This window comes from Pseudophryne corroboree, chromosome 1 (genome assembly GCF_028390025.1).
Source record: "Pseudophryne corroboree isolate aPseCor3 chromosome 1, aPseCor3.hap2, whole genome shotgun sequence".
NCBI lineage: Eukaryota > Metazoa > Chordata > Amphibia > Anura > Myobatrachidae > Pseudophryne > Pseudophryne corroboree.
The window spans coordinates 25388353-25408248 of record NC_086444.1 but is presented as its reverse complement, the minus strand read 5'-3'; the positions used below and the strand labels follow the sequence as shown (position 1 = coordinate 25408248).

The 19896-nt window shown below is 48.1% G+C and overlaps 1 protein-coding gene across 2 annotated transcripts in view; it reads right to left on the bottom strand.

Moving 5' to 3' along the window:
- Window positions 1-19896, bottom strand: part of AQP3 (aquaporin 3 (Gill blood group)) — a 75773-nt gene that overhangs the window by 38963 nt on the left and 16914 nt on the right. The window contains exon 1 of one of the 2 annotated variants that reach the window (XM_063957977.1): window positions 4651-4915. The exons of the other annotated variant lie outside the window; for it this stretch is intronic. Within the exon in view, the coding sequence (XP_063814047.1) occupies window positions 4651-4758 (108 nt within the window). The 5' untranslated portion in view covers window positions 4759-4915. Of the gene's footprint in view, window positions 1-4650; window positions 4916-19896 lie in introns of those variants that run through there. 2 annotated transcript variants of the gene reach the window in all.

Genomic DNA, 19896 nt, shown 5'->3' with positions numbered 1-19896 from the left:
AATGGCCAAATATTCCCTGTAAAGCGCTGCGGAATATGTATGCGCTATATAAATAACTGGTAATAATAATTATAATGCAGATTATTTGCATTTTAATTGAAAGAAAGGACAGTGAAATGTGAGTCAGGGCAAACAGAGGATAGTAATTACCGCCATTAAAACCCTACTTTTTGGCAAATTCCATATAACATTTGTGACATTGCCAAGTAGGGGATATATATACCTATATATCCTGCCCTGGTGTAGACTACAAACAACATTGTAATCTATACAACCCATTAAGAACCTAGCAATCTGGTGGACCATTATGCAATAGGTAGCATCTATCCTTGTGTATCAATGCCTATTTCCCTATAGAGTGTAAGCTTGCGAGCAGGGCCCTCCTACCTCTATGTCTGTCTGTTTTTACCCAGTTTCGTTCTTTTACTGTTCTAATTGTAAAGCGCAACGGAATATGCTGCGCTATATAAGAAACTGTTATTTAATAAATAAATAATCTGAAAATGCAGTTTGCAGATTTCATGGAAGCTCGACCCCTAGTGGACATAAATGGTAATGCATCTTAAAAATAAAAAAGCATATTTAGAACAATGGCCCTCATTCCGAGTTGTTCGCTCGCAAGCTGCTTTTAGCAGCATTGCACACGCTAAGCCGCCGCCTACTGGGAGTGAATCTTAGCTTAGCAAAATTGCGAACGAAAGATTCTCAAAATTGCGAATAGAAATTTCTTAGCAGTTTCTGAGTAGCTCGAGACTTACTCTGCCACTGCGATCAGTTCAGTCAGTTTCGTTCCTGGTTTGACGTCACAAACACACCCAGCGTTCGCCCAGACACTCCCCCGTTTCTCCAGCCACTCCCGCGTTTTTACCAGAAACGGCAGCGTTTTTTCACACTCCCATAAAACGTCCAGTTTCCGCCCAGAAACACCCACTTTCTGTCAATCACACAACGATCACCAGAACGAAGAAAAACCTCGTAATGCCGTGAGTAAAATACCAAACTTCTTAGCAAATTTACTTGGCGCAATCGCAGTGCGAACATTGCGCATGCGCAGTTTGCGGAAAATCGCTGCGATGCGATGAAAAAGAACGAGCGAACAACTCGGAATGAGGGCCTATATTTTTAGGTTGTAGGACTCTACACACCTCAGATAAATCTTGTGATAGCTAGATAGATAGATAGATAGATAGATAGAGATAGATAGATAGATAGATAGATAGATAGATAGATAGATAGAGATAGATATTACTACCATTTTTTATTATATATACCCCACCCCATATTCCTTATGCAACACTTTGTGCACACCACTCCCTAATCTCCTATGAGTTATATACTCCACCCTTGCTCTCAGTACATACTGTCACATAGTATATATCTACACAATTATTTGCTAAAACACTGACTGACTCACTGCACCCATCACCAGTAACCAGAAAATGTAATTAGTCGCCCAGTCGCTTCTTAAGTACAGATCATTACAAAACTTCCCCATAAATCTGTCTTTATTATTATGCTCATTAATTCATAGCAAATATGCAAGAGCGACAAACACTGGAAGACAGTGCTCTGATATTAATATAACATGGGCATGATAATCAGCATCATCCAAAGCTGTTAATATTGTATTCCGAAAAATAAAAACACTAAACCTGATGGAAGGAATCAGTAATAAAGTGCAATACATTAGCACTGCTCTTCATTAATTATGCTAATCCACCAGGCTTTACCTAGACATTTTAGCAAAAACTAATCCGTTCCAGAAATTTATTAAATGGACACCTCAAATACTGTATATTGCAAATTAGAGGCTTTTACCATAATTGCATTTTAAAATATGTAGTTTGAATTGTGACTAAAGCAAACCTTGACTTTACTATCCCAGAAACGTGGCATATTAATGTTTAGATTTAATATTGTGCCATGATGCTCCGCCCCTTTCCAGGTGCTTATACCCTTTTTACATCCTGCAGATGTTGCTGTTTCTAGAGAGATCTATGAAGTTACCCTCAAAATACCATTACCCCCTCTCCCTCAAGGACACCATCTCAGTTTATATGTAAGTTGCCCTATAGCCCTCTGCCAATTCTGGCACTAGCCTAACTGTAGAACTGGGCTAGCTCCATCCCCTTCTGTATTGCGATTGGCTGACCCATGTGACAGTCAGCTGAGACAGCCAATGAGAAAATAAAAAATAGAAAAGGGGCGGCAGCGCTGACAACTGCATTAGTCAGATGGTTGTCAAGTGACCGCCTAGCTGAGGGCTGGAGGTGAGACACATCTGCATCTGGGTGGAGAAGTTGTGTGTGTTATTTATTTGTGATATTAGGCAATTGGAGCGCTGGATTGATGGAGAAAGCCAGCCACGCATGGAATTGCAACAAGAGCTGGAAAGCAGAAGTGGTTTCACAGTTTCTCAGTGCAAAGTGCTTCATCAGGTCTTCCCAAACAGTGTCAACACTAAACTACAACAATACCACACGTGCCCAACTGACAGATGTACAAAGCATGCAACCCAGGAACTATTTATTGTATTGTATTCAGCCCCAAACTCACAAATTGTGCCATCCCATCCAAGATCAATTCTGACCCAGCTGGTTACTTTGAGGCTAACTTGCACCCAACATCTGCTTCCATCTCAATGTATTATTCCATAGAACCCTATATTAAATATAACATTGTGCCACAGATGTTTTTTTGCGGCACATTTTCTCCCACTCTGCAAAAGGTGTGAGGGAGCATCAGTAAAGCAGGAGGGAGCTTCAGTAATCTGCGCTCCTGCCAGAGACGGCCTTAGGCATAGGCAAACTAGGCAAATGCCTAGGGCATTTGGTATGCCTAGGGGCACCAGCAGCTTCTGCTCATTAAAATGATATGCGGCATGCCTATATTCTGTGTGTGACTGCGGCTGTATCTGCATACAAAATGCTACGTTGCCGTGTATTCCTGGAAATCACTGTAATGTAGCATTTCGTATACAGATACAGCCGCAGTCACACACAGAATATAGACATGCTGCATATCATTTTAATCAGCAGGAGCTGCTTGTGCATCCTAGCCACATAGTAATGCAAATAATATGATGCATTTTCATAAACAAAAGGCGCCCGACATTAGCAGAGCTGCCAGCTGACTCATGCCAGGCATCTCCTGCAGAACTAGCGGTGGTGCTAGGGGGCACCAGCCAAAATTTTGCCTAGGGCATCATATTGGTTAGGGCCGGCTCTGGGTCCTGCCCTGTGTGCCAGATGAGGAGGAACGCAGTGCAGTGCTGTTTGGTTTGGCACAGGACGGAGTGACTTTCACTGTGCACACCAGTCTGACATAAACCTGTTCCTAATGTGCACTGTCCAAAAAAACCTCTCCGCAGATCCAGCTGTGTTCACAAGTTCTCCTTTACCTGTGCACCACTAGAAATGTGGCACAAGGGTCCCTGTGCACTATTCATGGTCACCAGTAACGGCTGACTGCCCCAGCCCTGACCTGCAGACTGGTAAGTGAGTGCAGTTATCTCAGGGGTGACATCTGAGAGGCCACACTGAGTGCGCACCCAGCCAGCAGCTGATAAGAGCGCCAGACTCTAGCAAAAATATGTTATGGTTCAAACTGAATGGCTTTATATGAAAGACGCCGCCTGATCCCTGCGCTCTGCTATGACACATACACAGTATGTATGTGTCCGGCCAGTAATTCTGCAGCACGTGTGTAACAGCCCCCCTGTGCTTATATATGGTGTGGATTAGGTTAGGCAGGGCTGGGTTATGACCTAACTCACAGCAGAAAGTTGTGCAGAGGAAATAGGTCACCGTATTCCCTTCCTCTGTAAATAACAGGTGGCTGTAACTGTTCTGCTGGTGTTATATACTGTTGGGGTGACCTATCTTATATATAGTTATATAGAAGTGAAAGCGGCGGGGTTCCACAGCTTATAAATGCAACAGCAATGCAGGATTGTAACTAATGTAATTCTGCGCAGCTCCGGACCACCAGCTCTGCCCCATAAGGTGCCACTCAGTGCCCGTGTGGTGCATTAAATGCTATCATTCGTGGGTAAGCGGCTGCACCATGCAGGGCTTCATACATTACAGTCAAATAATACAAGAGTGCATGGGACATACATATTGCTATTTATAAGTGTTTAATTAAAACAAATGTCATTTTTTTAAGAAGCATTAAAATAATTTCTTAAAAGCAATCGGCTCCCTGATTTCCGCAGAGACGCAAGACTTACTGCCCAGACCCTGTATTTGTGGAGCCCAATTGTGCCCATGTCACCTTAACGTGACCGTTCCCTGTGCAAGATTCCCCTTCTGTGTTACAGCCAATAAGAACCTCTGTCAGGCAACCTGCGGCTCGCCAAATGCTGAGAGAACTTCTGCCACTTGTAGTCCCACAACAGCTGACGAGCCTGGGGTTTCTGCGTAAGATGCTCTAGGACCATTTCATTAAGATCGAATGACAGAAATGATGCATTAATGACTGTCCTGTATCCACAGGTGTCACTCAGAAGGCAGCAAACAACCTACACAGGCACCTACCTACAAGGAGCTCTCCGGTCTGGGGCACCAGGGGTTAAGCTTACACACGGCACATGCTCACCAATACACCCGCTTGTGACTTTCTAAGGACTCTATGACGAATAAGACTTACCACCAGGATCAGGGTCCCCAGGCACTCGGACAGCGCCTGCCTCAGCAGCTTGTTTCGGATCCGCAGCATCCCGGAGACGCTCTTGAGAAGTTCCTTCTGTCTCCCCATGGTGAGTGTCGCCTGTGTCAGGATAGAGGTGTGATGTGTGCAATGCTCCCAGCTGCTGAGACTGAGCAGGGCATATGTATGTGTGCAGGGCTATAAGTTTGGAGGCAGACACCTCCCATCCTCTGTCCTGGGACACTCCTCTCCCCACCCAGCCCCACACTCACAACACGTCAAGTGTCTTTCCACTTTCTGGGTGTATGCAGCAATACTAAGATGAAACCACTGGAGTGAAGAACGGGGACGATAGGGATCTATACTATAGAGTTAATGTTAGGATTATCGTTGGCTGGTAATAATTCCGCAATCTCTCTCATCTGGAACATAGAAACGTAGAATGTGACGGCAGATAAGAACCTCTTGGCCCATGCAGTCTGCTCCTTTAACATTGTGACATCTTCTATGACTGCTATATCGTGTATGGAAATAAAAGTTACTCTTGGCCCTTATCAAAGGCTCTATCCTGGCACAGAATATATTTATAGTCATTTATATTTTCTTGCTGAAACCCGTCTGTTTCTAACAGGACCGTAAGTAGGGCGGTGCGGCCGTGGCCGTCACATAGTGAGGAGTTCCCACGAGGACCCTGCATTTGGCCAATGGTGTCCTGGGCCAGCGTGTTCTTTGGAGATTACGGCCATGCACTCTGCAGGGGTGTAGCAGTGGCCCGCTGATGGCCCACCCACCCCAGTGGGCACAGTCTTATGATAGTATGTGCTCAGGGGGGTGAGCGAGGGCTGCACGGGGCGAGCTGTCACCCAGATTTGTAGCCTAATCACTGACCTCCACACGGAAGGATTAAGACCATCTTGGCTCCTCTGCCCCCTAGCGATGGGCAAATCTCTCCGCTTACCTCGAAAGAGGATGACGGTTGTGCAGCGAAACTGAAAAGTGACGTTGCACATATATTGTGTGGTTCAGTATATACACAGATGCCCCCCCACCTTCAGTGTGCCCCCGCCGTCCAGCCAGTGCGCACGGTCATTGCAGTCCTGAAGGTGGGTCTAAAAAGCGGCATCCAGGTGGTAGACAGTCAAAAGGTGGACACCACATGGTCAACGGGGTCCAAAGGGTGACAGTTAAATGGTCAACTTGGATTTAGGTCGACAGGGTCAGAAGGTCGACAGGGTCATAAGGCTGACACAAAAAATGTTGACGCATTTTCATTATTTGTAGGAGTAGGGGTTAGATTTAGGGTTAGGAGTAGGAATAGGCACTTCCGGGAGGTTTAGGGTTAAAAAAAAAAAGTGTTGACATTTTCTGTGTCGATTATTTGCACTTTTTACTTTTGTCCCTGTCAACCTAAGTCCATGTCGACCGTTTAACTGTCAACTTTTTGACCCTATCGACCTATAGCCTGTCTGGGGTTGACCTTTTGACTGTCTATCTATGTACTGCCTATCCTACAATCCACACCCCCTAAAAGGCCCATGTCTTCCACACGTGGTTATCATTATCATAGCCACAAAGCATGGCCTAATACCACACGTCATAATGTAATGTTACCCACACCTGACATATTGTCGATCACCGGAAACGCTGTTATGTTTTCTATATCTCCAGAAAGCAGGAGAACCGTAGGTGTTTTAATAATGGGTGCACCCAGAGCAGGGTCACCAGTGGTGGTGCAAGCAGGTCCCTCCCCCTATTTAGTGTTCAACAGCACCAACGTTCCGCTGATATGTTCAGGTAGGTGGCGCTGCACAGTGAAAGCTCTGGGCAAATGGCATTGGCTCAGTGGCGTCATGACATGGCATTACATGCAGGACTCGGCTCCTGTCACAGAGTATGAGGCAACAGTGCAGACGGACGAGTCTCTGGGGGCAGCCCAGCATCTGGGAATGCTGGGAGCACCCCCAGAGTGATTAAAACTGGGGTCGGCCTGTGAGGCCACTCCTCTTCCTGTGAGGCCATGCCCCCTTTTTGAACGTGCACGCCTACGGAGCGTGTGGGGGGGCGGTCAGTCAGGTGATCACACACGCGCAGGTCACTGCTATGGTTTGTGTACTGCAGCAGTGGGCATGGATGAGACAGCGTCAGTCCCCGCTCTGTACCTGGACTACTACTACCAGGGCCGGCTCCAGGCCTACTAGCACCCTGTGCGAGAAAATGTAAAAGCGCCCCCTCCCATACTCAGCTCCTGGAAAAGTAGGCGTGGGCTCCTGAAAAGTGGGCGGGGCCTCACAACTTCATATTATCACACTACAAATAAATAAATATATTTTCACACACCCTCTACGCACACAATTAGCAGCATTACACATAACAGCTACAGTAGTGTTCCTTACACACAATGTCTCCAGTATAGTGCCAGCTACACACAATGTCTACAGTAGTGCAGTGCCAGATAGACATGACATGCCCCGCAGCAGTGCCAGCTACACATGACATGCCCCCAGCAGTGCCAGCTACACATGACATGCCCCCCAGCAGTGCCAGCTACACATGGCATGCCCCCCAGCAGTGCCAGATAGACATGATATACCCCCCAGCAGTGCCAGATAGACAGGACATGCCCTGCTGCAGTGCCAGCTACACATGATATGCCCCCCAGCAGTGCCAGCTACACATGATAGTGTTCACTGGGATTTTTTTAGGGCAGGGGTGCTGATCACGGGGAGGGCACATTTTGCATTTGGGAGGGCACATATTTAAGTTAGAAGGGCAAAATTATGTACATACTGTAATGCTTGTTGCTCCGTTCAAAATCATGGACCTTGCGCAGCGAAGGCGCGCATCAAAAATTTAGGTGCGTTGCTTCGTGGGGAAGGGGCGCGGCCACATAGTGGCAATTCGCATTACACCACACAGTAGTGCAGCTAATACACATTGCACCAGGTAGAACCTCCTATACACACTGCGACAGGTAGAGCACGTTAGACACTTTGCGCCAGGCATTGCACTGAGACATGGGAACACTACATGATATGCCCCCCAGCCGTGCCAGCTAGACACGACATGCCCCCCAGCCGTGCCAGATGCACATGACATGCCCCCCAGCAGTGCCAAATGCACATAACATGCAGTGCGAGAAACATAATTGCCCCCACAGTGCCAGATACATAAATGCCCCCCACAGTGCCAGATACATAAATGCCCCCCACAGTGCCAGATACATAAATGCCCCCCACAGTGCCAGATACATAAATACCCCCCACAGTGCCAGATATATAAATGCCCCCCACAGTGCCAGATATGCCCCCACAGTCCCAGATAGATAAATGACCCCACAGTGCCAGATACATTAATGCCCCCTCACAGTGCCAGATAAATGCCCCCACAGTGCCAGATGCATTAATGCCCGATCACAGTGCCAGATAAATGCCGCCACAGTGCCAGATACATCAATGCCCCCCCCAGTGCCAGATATGCCCCCAGACCCAGATAGATACATGACCCCACAGTGCCAGAAATGCCCCCACAGTGCCAGATACATTAATGCCCCCTCACAGTGCACAGATAAATGCCCCCACAGTGCCAGATAAATGCCCCCCCACAGTGCCAGATACATTAATGCCCCCCCACAGTGCCAGATAAATGAATGCCCCCCACAGTGCCAGATAAATGCCCCCCACAGTGCCAGATAAATGCCCCCCACAGTGCCACATATGCCCCCAGTACCTGCCGTGCCGAGGGAGGGGGAGTGCTGCTGTGCGCGCCGCTGTCTGACACAGAACTGTGCGCGCTGTGTGGCGCCGGTGTCTGACATCAGACGCCGGCGCCGCATAGCGCACACAGCTCACTAACAAGCGGGAGGACAGCAGGGGAGATCAGGGCCGGCTTCAGGCTCCGACATGGCGGCGCCAGCACGCGGCGCCCTTTAAGGGTGGCGTCCTGCGCGGCCGCTCGAGTCGAACATGCCTCGAGCCGGCCCTGACTACTACTGCCCCATTACAGTCCCTAAGCCGCAATGTCTCGGAATAAATTCCATTATATAAAGTCGCCATATTCCTTTCAGTGATTCAGGAAGGGTCATTTACAAAGCTAAAGATGCAGCACAAATATAGGGGCTCATTTATCAACAAGTGATAAAACTCACAGGGGGGAAATTTACTAAGGTGGGAGTTTTCAAGAACTGGCGATGTTGCCCATAGCAACCAGTCAGATTCTGTCTATTATCTTCTAGAAGCAGCTAAATAAATGTTAAGTAGAATCTGATTGGTTGCTATGGGCGACATCACCAGTTCTAAGAAAAACACTCACCTTCAGAGGTGGATTGGCCATAGGGTTCACAGGGAAGATTCCCGGTGGGCCGACGCACCCGCGGGGCCTGTTTTGGCTGAGGAAATGTGGTCCTTTTTATAGACATAATGAATAAGATGCAAAATAATTTGCATATATGAAAATGACTTTGCCACTGTGGGGTGCACAGTCCGGACAACACAGGTGGGCCATGGCGGCTGCGTGACATCCTGCACAGCCGCTGCGACCCAGAACGTGGTGGGTAGCTACCTGCCAGAGCAGCTAGGCTGCGCAGGCAGGGATCTACTTGGCGGGTGCCAAAGCATTGCCGCAGTGTGATGCTTTCACACCTGTGCGGGGGGGGAGGAGGGGGGTCAGACATATGGGGCAGACTACCCCTGTGCTGGGCGTACCCCACATGTCAGAGTAAATGATCATAGATGTGCTAAATTGAACACATCTACGATCAGCTCTGAATCACCCCCACAGCCTGTAACGGGTGTGGTTCATCAAATCGACAGTGTCTAGGTCGACAATGTTTAGGTCGACCACTATAGGTCGACAGTCACTAGGTCGACATGGATGGAAGGTTGACAGGGTTTCTAGGTCGACATGTGCTAGGTCGACAGGTCTAAAGGTCGACATGAGGATTTATTTTTTTTTGGTGTCGTTTTCTTCGTAGAGTGACCGGGATCCCAAATTAGTGCAGCGCGTCCCCTCGCATGGCTCGCTTCGCTTGCCATGCTTCGGGCATGGTGCCTTCGCTCCGCTACCGCTTCGCTCGGCACACTTTACCGTTCCAATCGTAGTCCACGTGGATCGTTAAGTATGAAAAAATTCAAAAAAAGAAAAAAAATGTGAAAAACTCATGTCGACCTTTAGACCTGTCGACCTAGCACAAGTCGACCTAGAAACCCTGTCGACCTTCCATCCATGTCGACCTAGTGACTGTCGACCTATAGTGGTCGACCTAAACATTGTCGACCTAGACACTGTCGATCTTCAGACCGGATCCCGCCTGTAACATGGCTGTTAAAAACCGCTTGGCTGGTACTTTATCTCTCTCCTTAGTAAATAGACCCCCTAGGGCTCTTTCACTGCTCCCATCACCTCCTTGCTAAACAGAATGTAACGGTGACGTAATGACCTCTGGCCGATGCTGGATGTTTTGGGAAGGGGTTCTCCTTTAAGTGTCCCGGCCACACACGATGCCATGGTGTGGAATCCCTAAATCACCACCGTGCCTTATTTCCATAGAAGCTGGTCAGATCATTACTGGGCACACTGGTGAGGCGGTGTAACGCTGACCCGGGTGGTGCTGGTGACTGGTGTGTGGGCATCTTCTGACCCCATATTGTACTCTGGGTGTGTAACCTGGTGCTCAGGCTGGGTGGGAGGACTGGGCCTCTCCGTGCCTATAATGGACCTCTCCTAACTAAAAGACAAAAGAAAAATATAAAATCAGAATCCGTTTGGAAATCCATAATATAATATAATAATCTCTCTCATTCTTCCGTATTCACCTCATCCGATCTCAGGGATGTCACACACAGTGATGTACAGTATTATAATTATATCCAAACTGCACATAGTAATATGCTGTCACTATTTAAGTGGCTGTTAATAAATAATATTTAGATGAAAGTAACATTTGTACATACACATAATCGTCCACATTAAATCATGCGTCGGTCACAGCTGTTATTAATTGTAAATGATAGTGAAAGGTGTTTATCCCCGTCCGCGACTCTCCACCTACCCGTCCAGCGCACATCAGACACGTCACATTCCGCACGCTGACTCGGGCACAGATAAACTATGCTGCTTGTTATAACATGAAGACTATTCTGTCCCCTCCAGCGTCTGATGGGAACAGGCTGACATTTCCACGTGCGTGACATGTCCCTGCATTTAGGACCCCACAGAGCTTTCATTTAGAGGCAGCGCTGTATATTCCAAATATGGGGCATTGTATACACAGAGCTGGTGCTATGGGCAGTAGTGCAAAGGTATATCCCACACATGGGGCAGTGTGTCACAGAGCTGGTGCTATGGGCAGTAGTACACAGGTATATCCCACATATAGGGCATTGTATGCACAGAGCTGGTGCTATGGGCAGTAGTGCACAGGTATATCCCACATATGGGTCATTGTATACACACAGCTGGTGCTATGGGCAGTAGTGCACAGGCATATCCCACACATGGGTCATTGTATACACAGAGCTGATGCTATGGGCAGTAGTGCACAGGTATATCACACACATGGAGCATTGTATGCACAGAGCTGATGCTATGGGCAGTAGTGCACAGGTATATCACACACATGGGGCATTGTATGCACAGAGCTGATGCTATGGGCAGTAGTGCACAGGTATATCACACACATGGGGCATTGTATACACAGAGCTGGTGCTATGGGCAGTAGTGCACAGGTATATCCCACACATGGGTAATTGTATACACATAGCTGGTGCTATGGGCAGTAGTGCACAGGTATATCCCACACATGGGTAATTGTATACACATAGCTGGTGTTATGGGCAGTAGTGCACAGGTATATCCCACATATGGGTCATTGGATACACAGCTGGTGCTATGGGCAGTAGTGCACAGGTATATCCCACATTTGGAGCATTGCATGCACAGAGCTGGTGCTATGGGCAGTAGTGCACAGGTATATCCCACACATGGGTCATTGTATACACAGAGCTGATGCTATGGGCAGTAGTGCATAAGAATATCCCACACATGGGTCATTGTATACACAGAGCTGGTGCTATGGGCAGTAGTGCAAAGGTATATCCCACACATGGGGCAGTGTGTCACAGAGCTGGTGCTATGGGCAGTAGTACACAGGTATATCCCACATATAGGGCATTGTATGCACAGAGCTGGTGCTATGGGCAGTAGTGCACAGGTATATCCCACATATGGGTCATTGTATACACAGAGCTGATGTTATGGGCAGTAGTGCACAGGTATATCCCACACATGGGTAATTGTATACACAGAGCTGGTGCTATGGGCAGTAGTGCAAAGGTATATCCCACATATGGGGCAGTGTGTCACAGAGCTGGTGCTATGGGCAGTAGTACACAGGTATATCCCACATATAGGGCATGGTATGCACAGAGCTGTTGCTATGGGCAGTAGTGCACAGGTATATCCCACATATGGGTCATTGTATGCACAGAGCTGATGTTATGGGCAGTAGTGCACAGGTATATCCCACACATGGGTCATTGTATACACAGAGCTGATGCTATGGGCAGTAGTGCATAGGTATATCCCACACATGGGTCATTGTATACACAGAGCTGGTGCTATGGGCAGTAGTGCAAAAGTATATCCCACACATGGGGCAGTGTGTCACAGAGCTGGTGCTATGGGCAGTAGTACACAGGTATATCCCACATATAGGGCATTGTATGCACAGAGCTGGTGCTATGGGCAGTAGTGCACAGGTATATCCCACATATGGGTCATTGGATACACAGCTGGTGCTATGGGCAGTAGTGCACAGGTATATCCCACATATGGGTCATTGTATACACACACAGCTGTTGCTATGGGCAGTAGTGCACAGGTATATCCCACACATGGGTCATTGTATACACAGAGCTGATGCTATGGGCAGTAGTGCACAGGTATATCCCACACATGGGGCAGTGTGTCACAGAGCTGGTGCTATGGGCAGTAGTACACAGGTATATCCCACATATAGGGCATTGTATGCACAGAGCTGGTGCTATGGGCAGTAGTGCACAGGTATATCCCATATATGGGTCATTGGATACACAGCTGGTGCTATGGGCAGTAGTGCACAGGTATATCCCACATATGGGTCATTGTATACACACAGCTGGTGCTATGGGCAGTAGTGCACAGGTATATCCCACACATGGGTCATTGTATACACAGAGCTGGTGCTATGGGCAGTAGTGCAAAGGTATATCCCACACATGGGGCATTGTATGCACAGAGCTGGTGTTATGGGCAATAGTGCACAGGTATATCCCACATGGGTGGTAGTCATGTGACCGCCGGTCGGCTGACCGACAGTCACATGACCTCCTCCGTGAGCCCGACGGCTCACTATTCCGATGGTCGGCATGCCGACCAACAGGGACTATTTCCACTCGTGGGTGTCCACGACACCCATAGAGTGGGAATAGAACCCGTGGCGACCGCAGGTCGCCACCGAGCCCGCAGCGTGGCGAGCGCAGCGAGCCCGCAAGGGGCTTGCTGCACTCGCCCCTCCCCGCCGGGATCCCGGCGTCGGTATGCTGCCGGGATCCCGGCGTCGGTAAGGTGACCGGCGGTCAGGAGACCGCCGGTCACCCGTACTACACCCATCCCACATATGGGTCATTGTATACACAGAGCTGATGCTATGGGCAGTAGTGCACAGGTATATCCCACATATGGGTCATTGTATACACAGAGCTGGTGCTATGGGCAGTAGTGCACAGGTATATCCCACACATGGGTCATTGTATATACAGAGCTGGTGCTATGGGCAGTAGTGCCCAGGTATATCCCACACATGGGTCATTGTATACACAGAGCTGGTGCTATGGGCAGTAGTGCACAGGTATATCACACACATGGGTCATTGGATACACATAGCTGGTGCTATGGGCAGTAGTGCACAGGTATATCCCACACATGGGGCATTGGATACACATAGCTGGTGCTATGGGCAGTAGTGCACAGGTATATCCCACATATGGGTCATTGTATACACATAGCTGGTGCTATGGGCAGTTGTGCACAGGTATATTCCACACATGGGTCATTGTATACACAGAGCTGGTGCTATGGGCAGTTGTGCACAGGTATATTCCACACATGGGTCATTGTATGCACAGAGCTGGTGTTATGGGCAGTAGTGCACAGGTATATCCCACACATGGGGCATTGGATACACATAGCTGGTGCTATGGGCAGTTGTGCACAGGTATATCCCACATATGGGTCATTGTATACACAGAGCTGATGCTATGGGCAGTAGTGCACAGGTATATCCCACATATGGGTCATTGTATACACAGAGCTGGTGCTATGGGCAGTAGTGCACAAGTATATCCCACATATGGGTCATTGTATACACAGAGCTGGTGCTATGGGCAGTAGTGCACAGGTATATTCCACATATGGGTCATTGTATACACAGAGCTGGTGCTATGGGCAGTAGTGCACAGGTATATCCCACATATGGGTCATTGTATACACAGAGCTGGTGCTATGGGCAGTAGTGCACAGGTATATCCCACACATGGGTCATTGTATACACAGAGCTGGTGTTATGGGCAGTAGTGCACAGGTATATCCCACATATGGGACATTGTATACACAGAGCTGGTGTTATGGGCAGTAGTGCACAGGTATATCCCACATATGGGACATTGTATACACAGAGCTGGTGCTATGGGCAGTAGTGCACAGGTATATTCCACATATGGGTCATTGTATACACAGAGCTGGTGCTATGGGCAGTAGTGCACAGGTATATCCCACATATGGGTCATTGTATACACAGAGCTGGTGCTATGGGCAGTAGTGCACAGGTATATCCCACACATGGGGCATTGTATGCACAGAGCTGGTGCTATGGGCAGTAGTGCACAAGTATATCCCACACATGGGTCATTGTATACACAGAGCTGATGCTATGGGCAGTAGTGCACAGGTATATCCCACACATGGGTCATTGTATACACAGAGCTGGTGCTATGGGCAGTAGTGCACAAGTATATCCCACACATGGGTCATTGTATACACAGAGCTGGTGCTATGGGCAGTAGTGCACAGGTATATCCCAAACATGGGTCATTGTATACACAGAGCTGGTGCTATGGGCAGTAGTGCACAGGTATATCCCACATATGGGTCATTGTATACACAGAGCTGGTGCTATGGGCAGTAGTGCACAGGTATATCCCACACATGGGTCATTGTATACACAGAGCTGGTGCTATGGGCAGTAGTGCATAGGTATATCCCACATATGGGTCATTGTATGCACAGAGCTGGTGTTATGGGCAGTAGTGCATAGGTATATCCCACATATGGGTCATTGTATACACAGAGCTGATGCTATGGGCAGTTGTGCACAGGTATATCCCACACATGGGTCATTGTATACACAGCTGGTGCTATGGGCAGTAGTGCACAGGTATATCCCACATATGGGGCATTGCATGCACAGAGCTGGTGCTATGGGCAGTAGTGCACAGGTATATCCCACATATGGGTCATTGTATACACAGAGCTGGTGCTATGGGCAGTAGTGCACAGGTATATCACACACATGAGGCAGTGTATCACAGAGCTGGTGTTAGGGACAGTAGTACACATGTATATCCAGAGCCGGCCCTAGGCATAGGCAAACTAGGGGCACAAGCAGCTTCTGCTGATTAAAATGATATGCGGCATGCCTATATTCTGTGTGTAGCATTTCATATGCAGATACAGCCACAGTCTCACACAGAATATAGGCATGCTGCATATCAGTTTAATCAGCAGAAGCAGCTTATGCATCCTAGCCACATAGCAATGCAAATAAGATGCATTTTCTTAAAAAAAGGTGCCCAAAATTAGCAGAGCTGCCAGCTGACTCACGCCAGGCATCACCTGCTCATAGCGTATTGAGGCAAGATGTATGAGGACACATATATATCCAGCAGAGGAAGAGGTCACAGTGTTAGTGGCTGGGTGTGTGTGAGTGGGTTGGTTGTGCAGTAGTGTGCGGCATATGTATAAGGGACATTATGTGTGTCATATGTATAAGGGCATTAATAATGTGCGGCATATGTGTAAGGAACATTATGTGTATAAGGACATTAATAAAGGTTGGCATAATGTGTAAGGTGCATTATGTTTATAAGGACATTAATAATGTGTGTCATATGTGTAAGGGACATTATGTGTATAAGGACATTAATAAAGGTTGGCATAATGTGTAAGGCGCATTATGTTTATAAGGACATTAATAATGTGTGTCATATGTGTAAGGGGCATTACTGTGTGGTATTAGATGTATAATTGCATTACCAATGTGTGGCATTATGTGTATAATAAGGTGCTCTACTGTGTGGGGTAATGTATAGAAAGGGCACTACTGTGTGGTGTAATGTGAATAAAGAGCAATATGGTTTGGTGTAATGTGAATAAGGAGCCATTCAGTATGATGTAATGTGGATAAGGGGCTCTACTGTGAGGAGTAATGTATATAAGGTAAAGTGGTACTACTGTGTGATGTAACGTGAATAAGGGACACTATCACATGATAAAATGTGAATAAAGTTGCAGTACTGTGTGCTGTATTTGGAATTGGGGGTACTATTGTGTGGACATGCCCCTTCCCAGCAAGAACACGCCCCTTTTGAACTGTGAACTGAATGTGCGCACTGTTCCTATTTAAAATAATAAGAATTTACTTACCGATAATTCTATTTCTCATAGTCCGTAGTGGATGCTGGGAACTCCGTAAGGACCATGGGGAATAGCGGCTCCGCAGGAGACTGGGCACAAAAAGTAAAAGCTTTAGACTAGCTGGTGTGCACTGGCTCCTCCCCCTATGACCCTCCTCCAAGCCTCAGTTAAGATACTGTGTCCGGACGAGCGTACATAATAAGGAAGGATCTTGAATCCCGGGTAAGACTCATACCAGCCACACCAATCACACCGTACAACTCGTGATCTGAACCCAGTTAACAGTATGATAACCGTAGGAGCCTCTGAAAAGATGGCTTCCAACAATAAACAACCCGATTTGTTTGTAACAATAACTATATACAAGTATTGCATACAATCCGCACTTGGGATGGGCGCCCAGCATCCACTACGGACTATGAGAAATAGAATTATCGGTAAGTAAATTCTTATTTTCTCTGACGTCCTAGTGGATGCTGGGAACTCCGTAAGGACCATGGGGATTATACCAAAGCTCCCAAACGGGCGGGAGAGTGCGGATGACTCTGCAGCACTGAATGAGAGAACTCCAGGTCCTCCTCAGCCAGGGTATCAAATTTGTAGAATTTAGCAAACGTGTTTGCCCCTGACCAAGTAGCTGCTCGGCAAAGTTGTAAAGCCGAGACCCCTCGGGCAGCCGCCCAAGATGAGCCCACCTTCCTTGTGGAATGGGCTTTTACAGATTTTGGCTGTGGCAGGCCTGCCACAGAATGTGCAAGTTGAATTGTACTACAAATCCAACGAGCAATCGTTTGCTTAGAAGCAGGAGCACCCAGCTTGTTGGGTGCATACAGTATAAACAGCGAGTCAGATTTTCTGACTCCAGCCGTCCTGGAAACATATATTTTCAGGGCCCTGACTACGTCCAGCAACTTGGAGTCCTCCAAGTCCCTAGTAGCCACAGGTACCACAATAGGTTGATTCATGTGAAACGCTGAAACCACCTTAGGGAGAAATTGAGGACGAGTCCTCAATTCCGCCCTATCCGAATGAAATATCAGGTAAGGGCTTTTATAGGATAAAGCCGCCAATTCTGATACGCGCCTGGCTGAAGCCAGGGCCAACAGCATTACCACTTTCCATGTGAGATATTTCAAATCCACTGTGGCAAGTGGTTCAAACCAATGTGATTTTAGGAACCCTAAAACTACATAGAGATCCCAAGGTGCCACTGGAGGCACAAAAGGAGGCTGTATATGCAGTACCCCTTTGACAAACGTCTGAACTTCAGGCACTGAAGCCAGTTCTTTCTGGAAGAAGATCGACAGGGCCGAAATTTGAACCTTAATGGATCCTAATTTTAGGCCCATAGACAATCCTGCTTGCAGGAAATGTAGGAAACGACCCAGTTGAAATTCCTCCGTAGGGGCCTTCTTGGCCTCACACCACGCAACATATTTTCGCCAAATGCGATGATAATGTTTTGCAGTTACATCCTTCCTGGCCTTGATCAGGGTAGGGATGACTTCATCTGGAATGCCTTTTTCCTTCAGGATCCGGCGTTCAACCGCCATGCCGTCAAACGCAGCCGCGGTAAGTCTTGGAACAGACAAGGTCCCTGCTGGAGCAGGTCCTTCCTTAGAGGTAGAGGCCACGGGTCCTCCGTGAGCATCTCTTGCAGCTCCGGGTACCAAGTTCTTCTTGGCCAATCCGGAGCCACGAGTATCGTTCTTACTCCTCTCCTTCTTATGATTCTCAGTACTTTTGGTATGAGAGGAAGAGGAGGGAACACATATACCGACTGGAACACCCACGGAGTTACCAGAGCGTCCACCGCTATTGCCTGAGGGTCCCTTGACCTGGCGCAATATCTGTCCAGTTTCTTGTTGAGACGGGACGCCATCATGTCCACCTTTGGTTTTTCCCAACGGTTTACAATCACTTGGAAGACTTCTGGATGAAGTCCCCACTCCCCCGGGTGGAGGTCGTGTCTGCTGAGGAAGTCTGCTTCCCAGATGTCCACTCCCGGAATGAACACTGCTGACAGTGCTATCACATGATTTTCCGCCCAGCGGAGAATCCTTGCAGCTTCTGCCATTGCCCTCCTGCTTCTTGTGCCGCCCTGTCTGTTTACGTGGGCGACAGCCGTGATGTTGTCCGACTGGATCAATACCGGTTGACCCTGAAGCAGAGGCCTTGCTTGACTTAGGGCATTGTAAATGGCCCTTAGCTCTAGGATATTTATGTGAAGAGACGTTTCCATGCTTGACCACAAGCCCTGGAAATTTCTTCCCTGTGTGTCTTGCATGAAATCTTCCGAATGGAATCGCTTCGTAAGAAGCCACCATTTTTCCCAGGACTCTCGTGCACTGATGCACTGACACTTGTCCTGGTTTTAGGAGGTTCCTGACTAGCTCGGATAACTCCCTGGCCTTCTCCTCCGGGAGAAACACCTTTTTCTGGACTGTGTCCAGAATCATCCCTAGGAACAGTAGACGTGTTGTTGGAATCAGCTGTGATTTTGGGATATTTAGAATCCACCCGTGCTGACGTAGCACTACCTGAGATAGTGCTACTACGACCTCTAACTGTTCCCTGGACCTTGCCCTTATCAGGAGATCGTCCAAGTAAGGGATAATTAATACGCCTTTTCTTCGAAGAAGAATCATAATTTCGGCCATTACCTTGGTAAAGACCCGTGGTGCCGTGGACAATCCAAACGGCAGCGTCTGAAACTGATAATTTCAGTTTTGTATCACAAACCTGAGGTACCCTTGGTGAGAAGGGTAGATTGGGACATGGAGATAAGCATCCTTGATGTCTAGAGATACCATATAGTCCCCTTCTTCCAGGTTCGCTATCACTGCTCTGAGTGACTCCATCTTGAATTTGAACCTTTTTATGTAAGTGTTCAAAGATTTTAGATTTAAAATTGGTCTCACCGAGCCGTCCGGCTTCGGTACCACAAACAGCGTGGAATAATACCCCTTTCCCTGTTGTAGGAGGGGTACCTTGATTATCACCTGCTGGGAATACAGCTTGTGAATAGCTTCCAATACTGCCTCCCTGTCGGAGGGAGACGTTGGTAGAGCAGACTTCAGGAACCGGCGAGGGGGAGACGTCTCGAATTCCAATTTGTACCCCTGTGATACTACCTGCAGGATCCAGGGGTCCACTTGCGAGTGAGCCCACTGCGCGCTGAAATTCTTGAGACGGCCCCCCACCGTGCCCGAGTCTGCTTGCAGAGCCCCAGCGTCATGCTGAGGACTTGGCAGAAGCGGGGGAGGGCTTCTGCTCCTGGGAAGAGGCTGCATGGTGCAGTCTTTCTTTTTCCCCTTCCTCTGCCCCGGGGCAGGAACGAGCGGCCTTTTTCCCTCTTGCCCTTATAGGGACGAAAGGACTGGGTTTGAAAAGACGGTGTCTTTTTCTGCTGAGAGGTGACCTGGGGTAAAAAGGTGGATTTTCCAGCCGTTGCTGTGGCCACCAGGTCCGATAGACCGACCCCAAATAACTCCTCCCCTTTATACGGCAATACTTCCA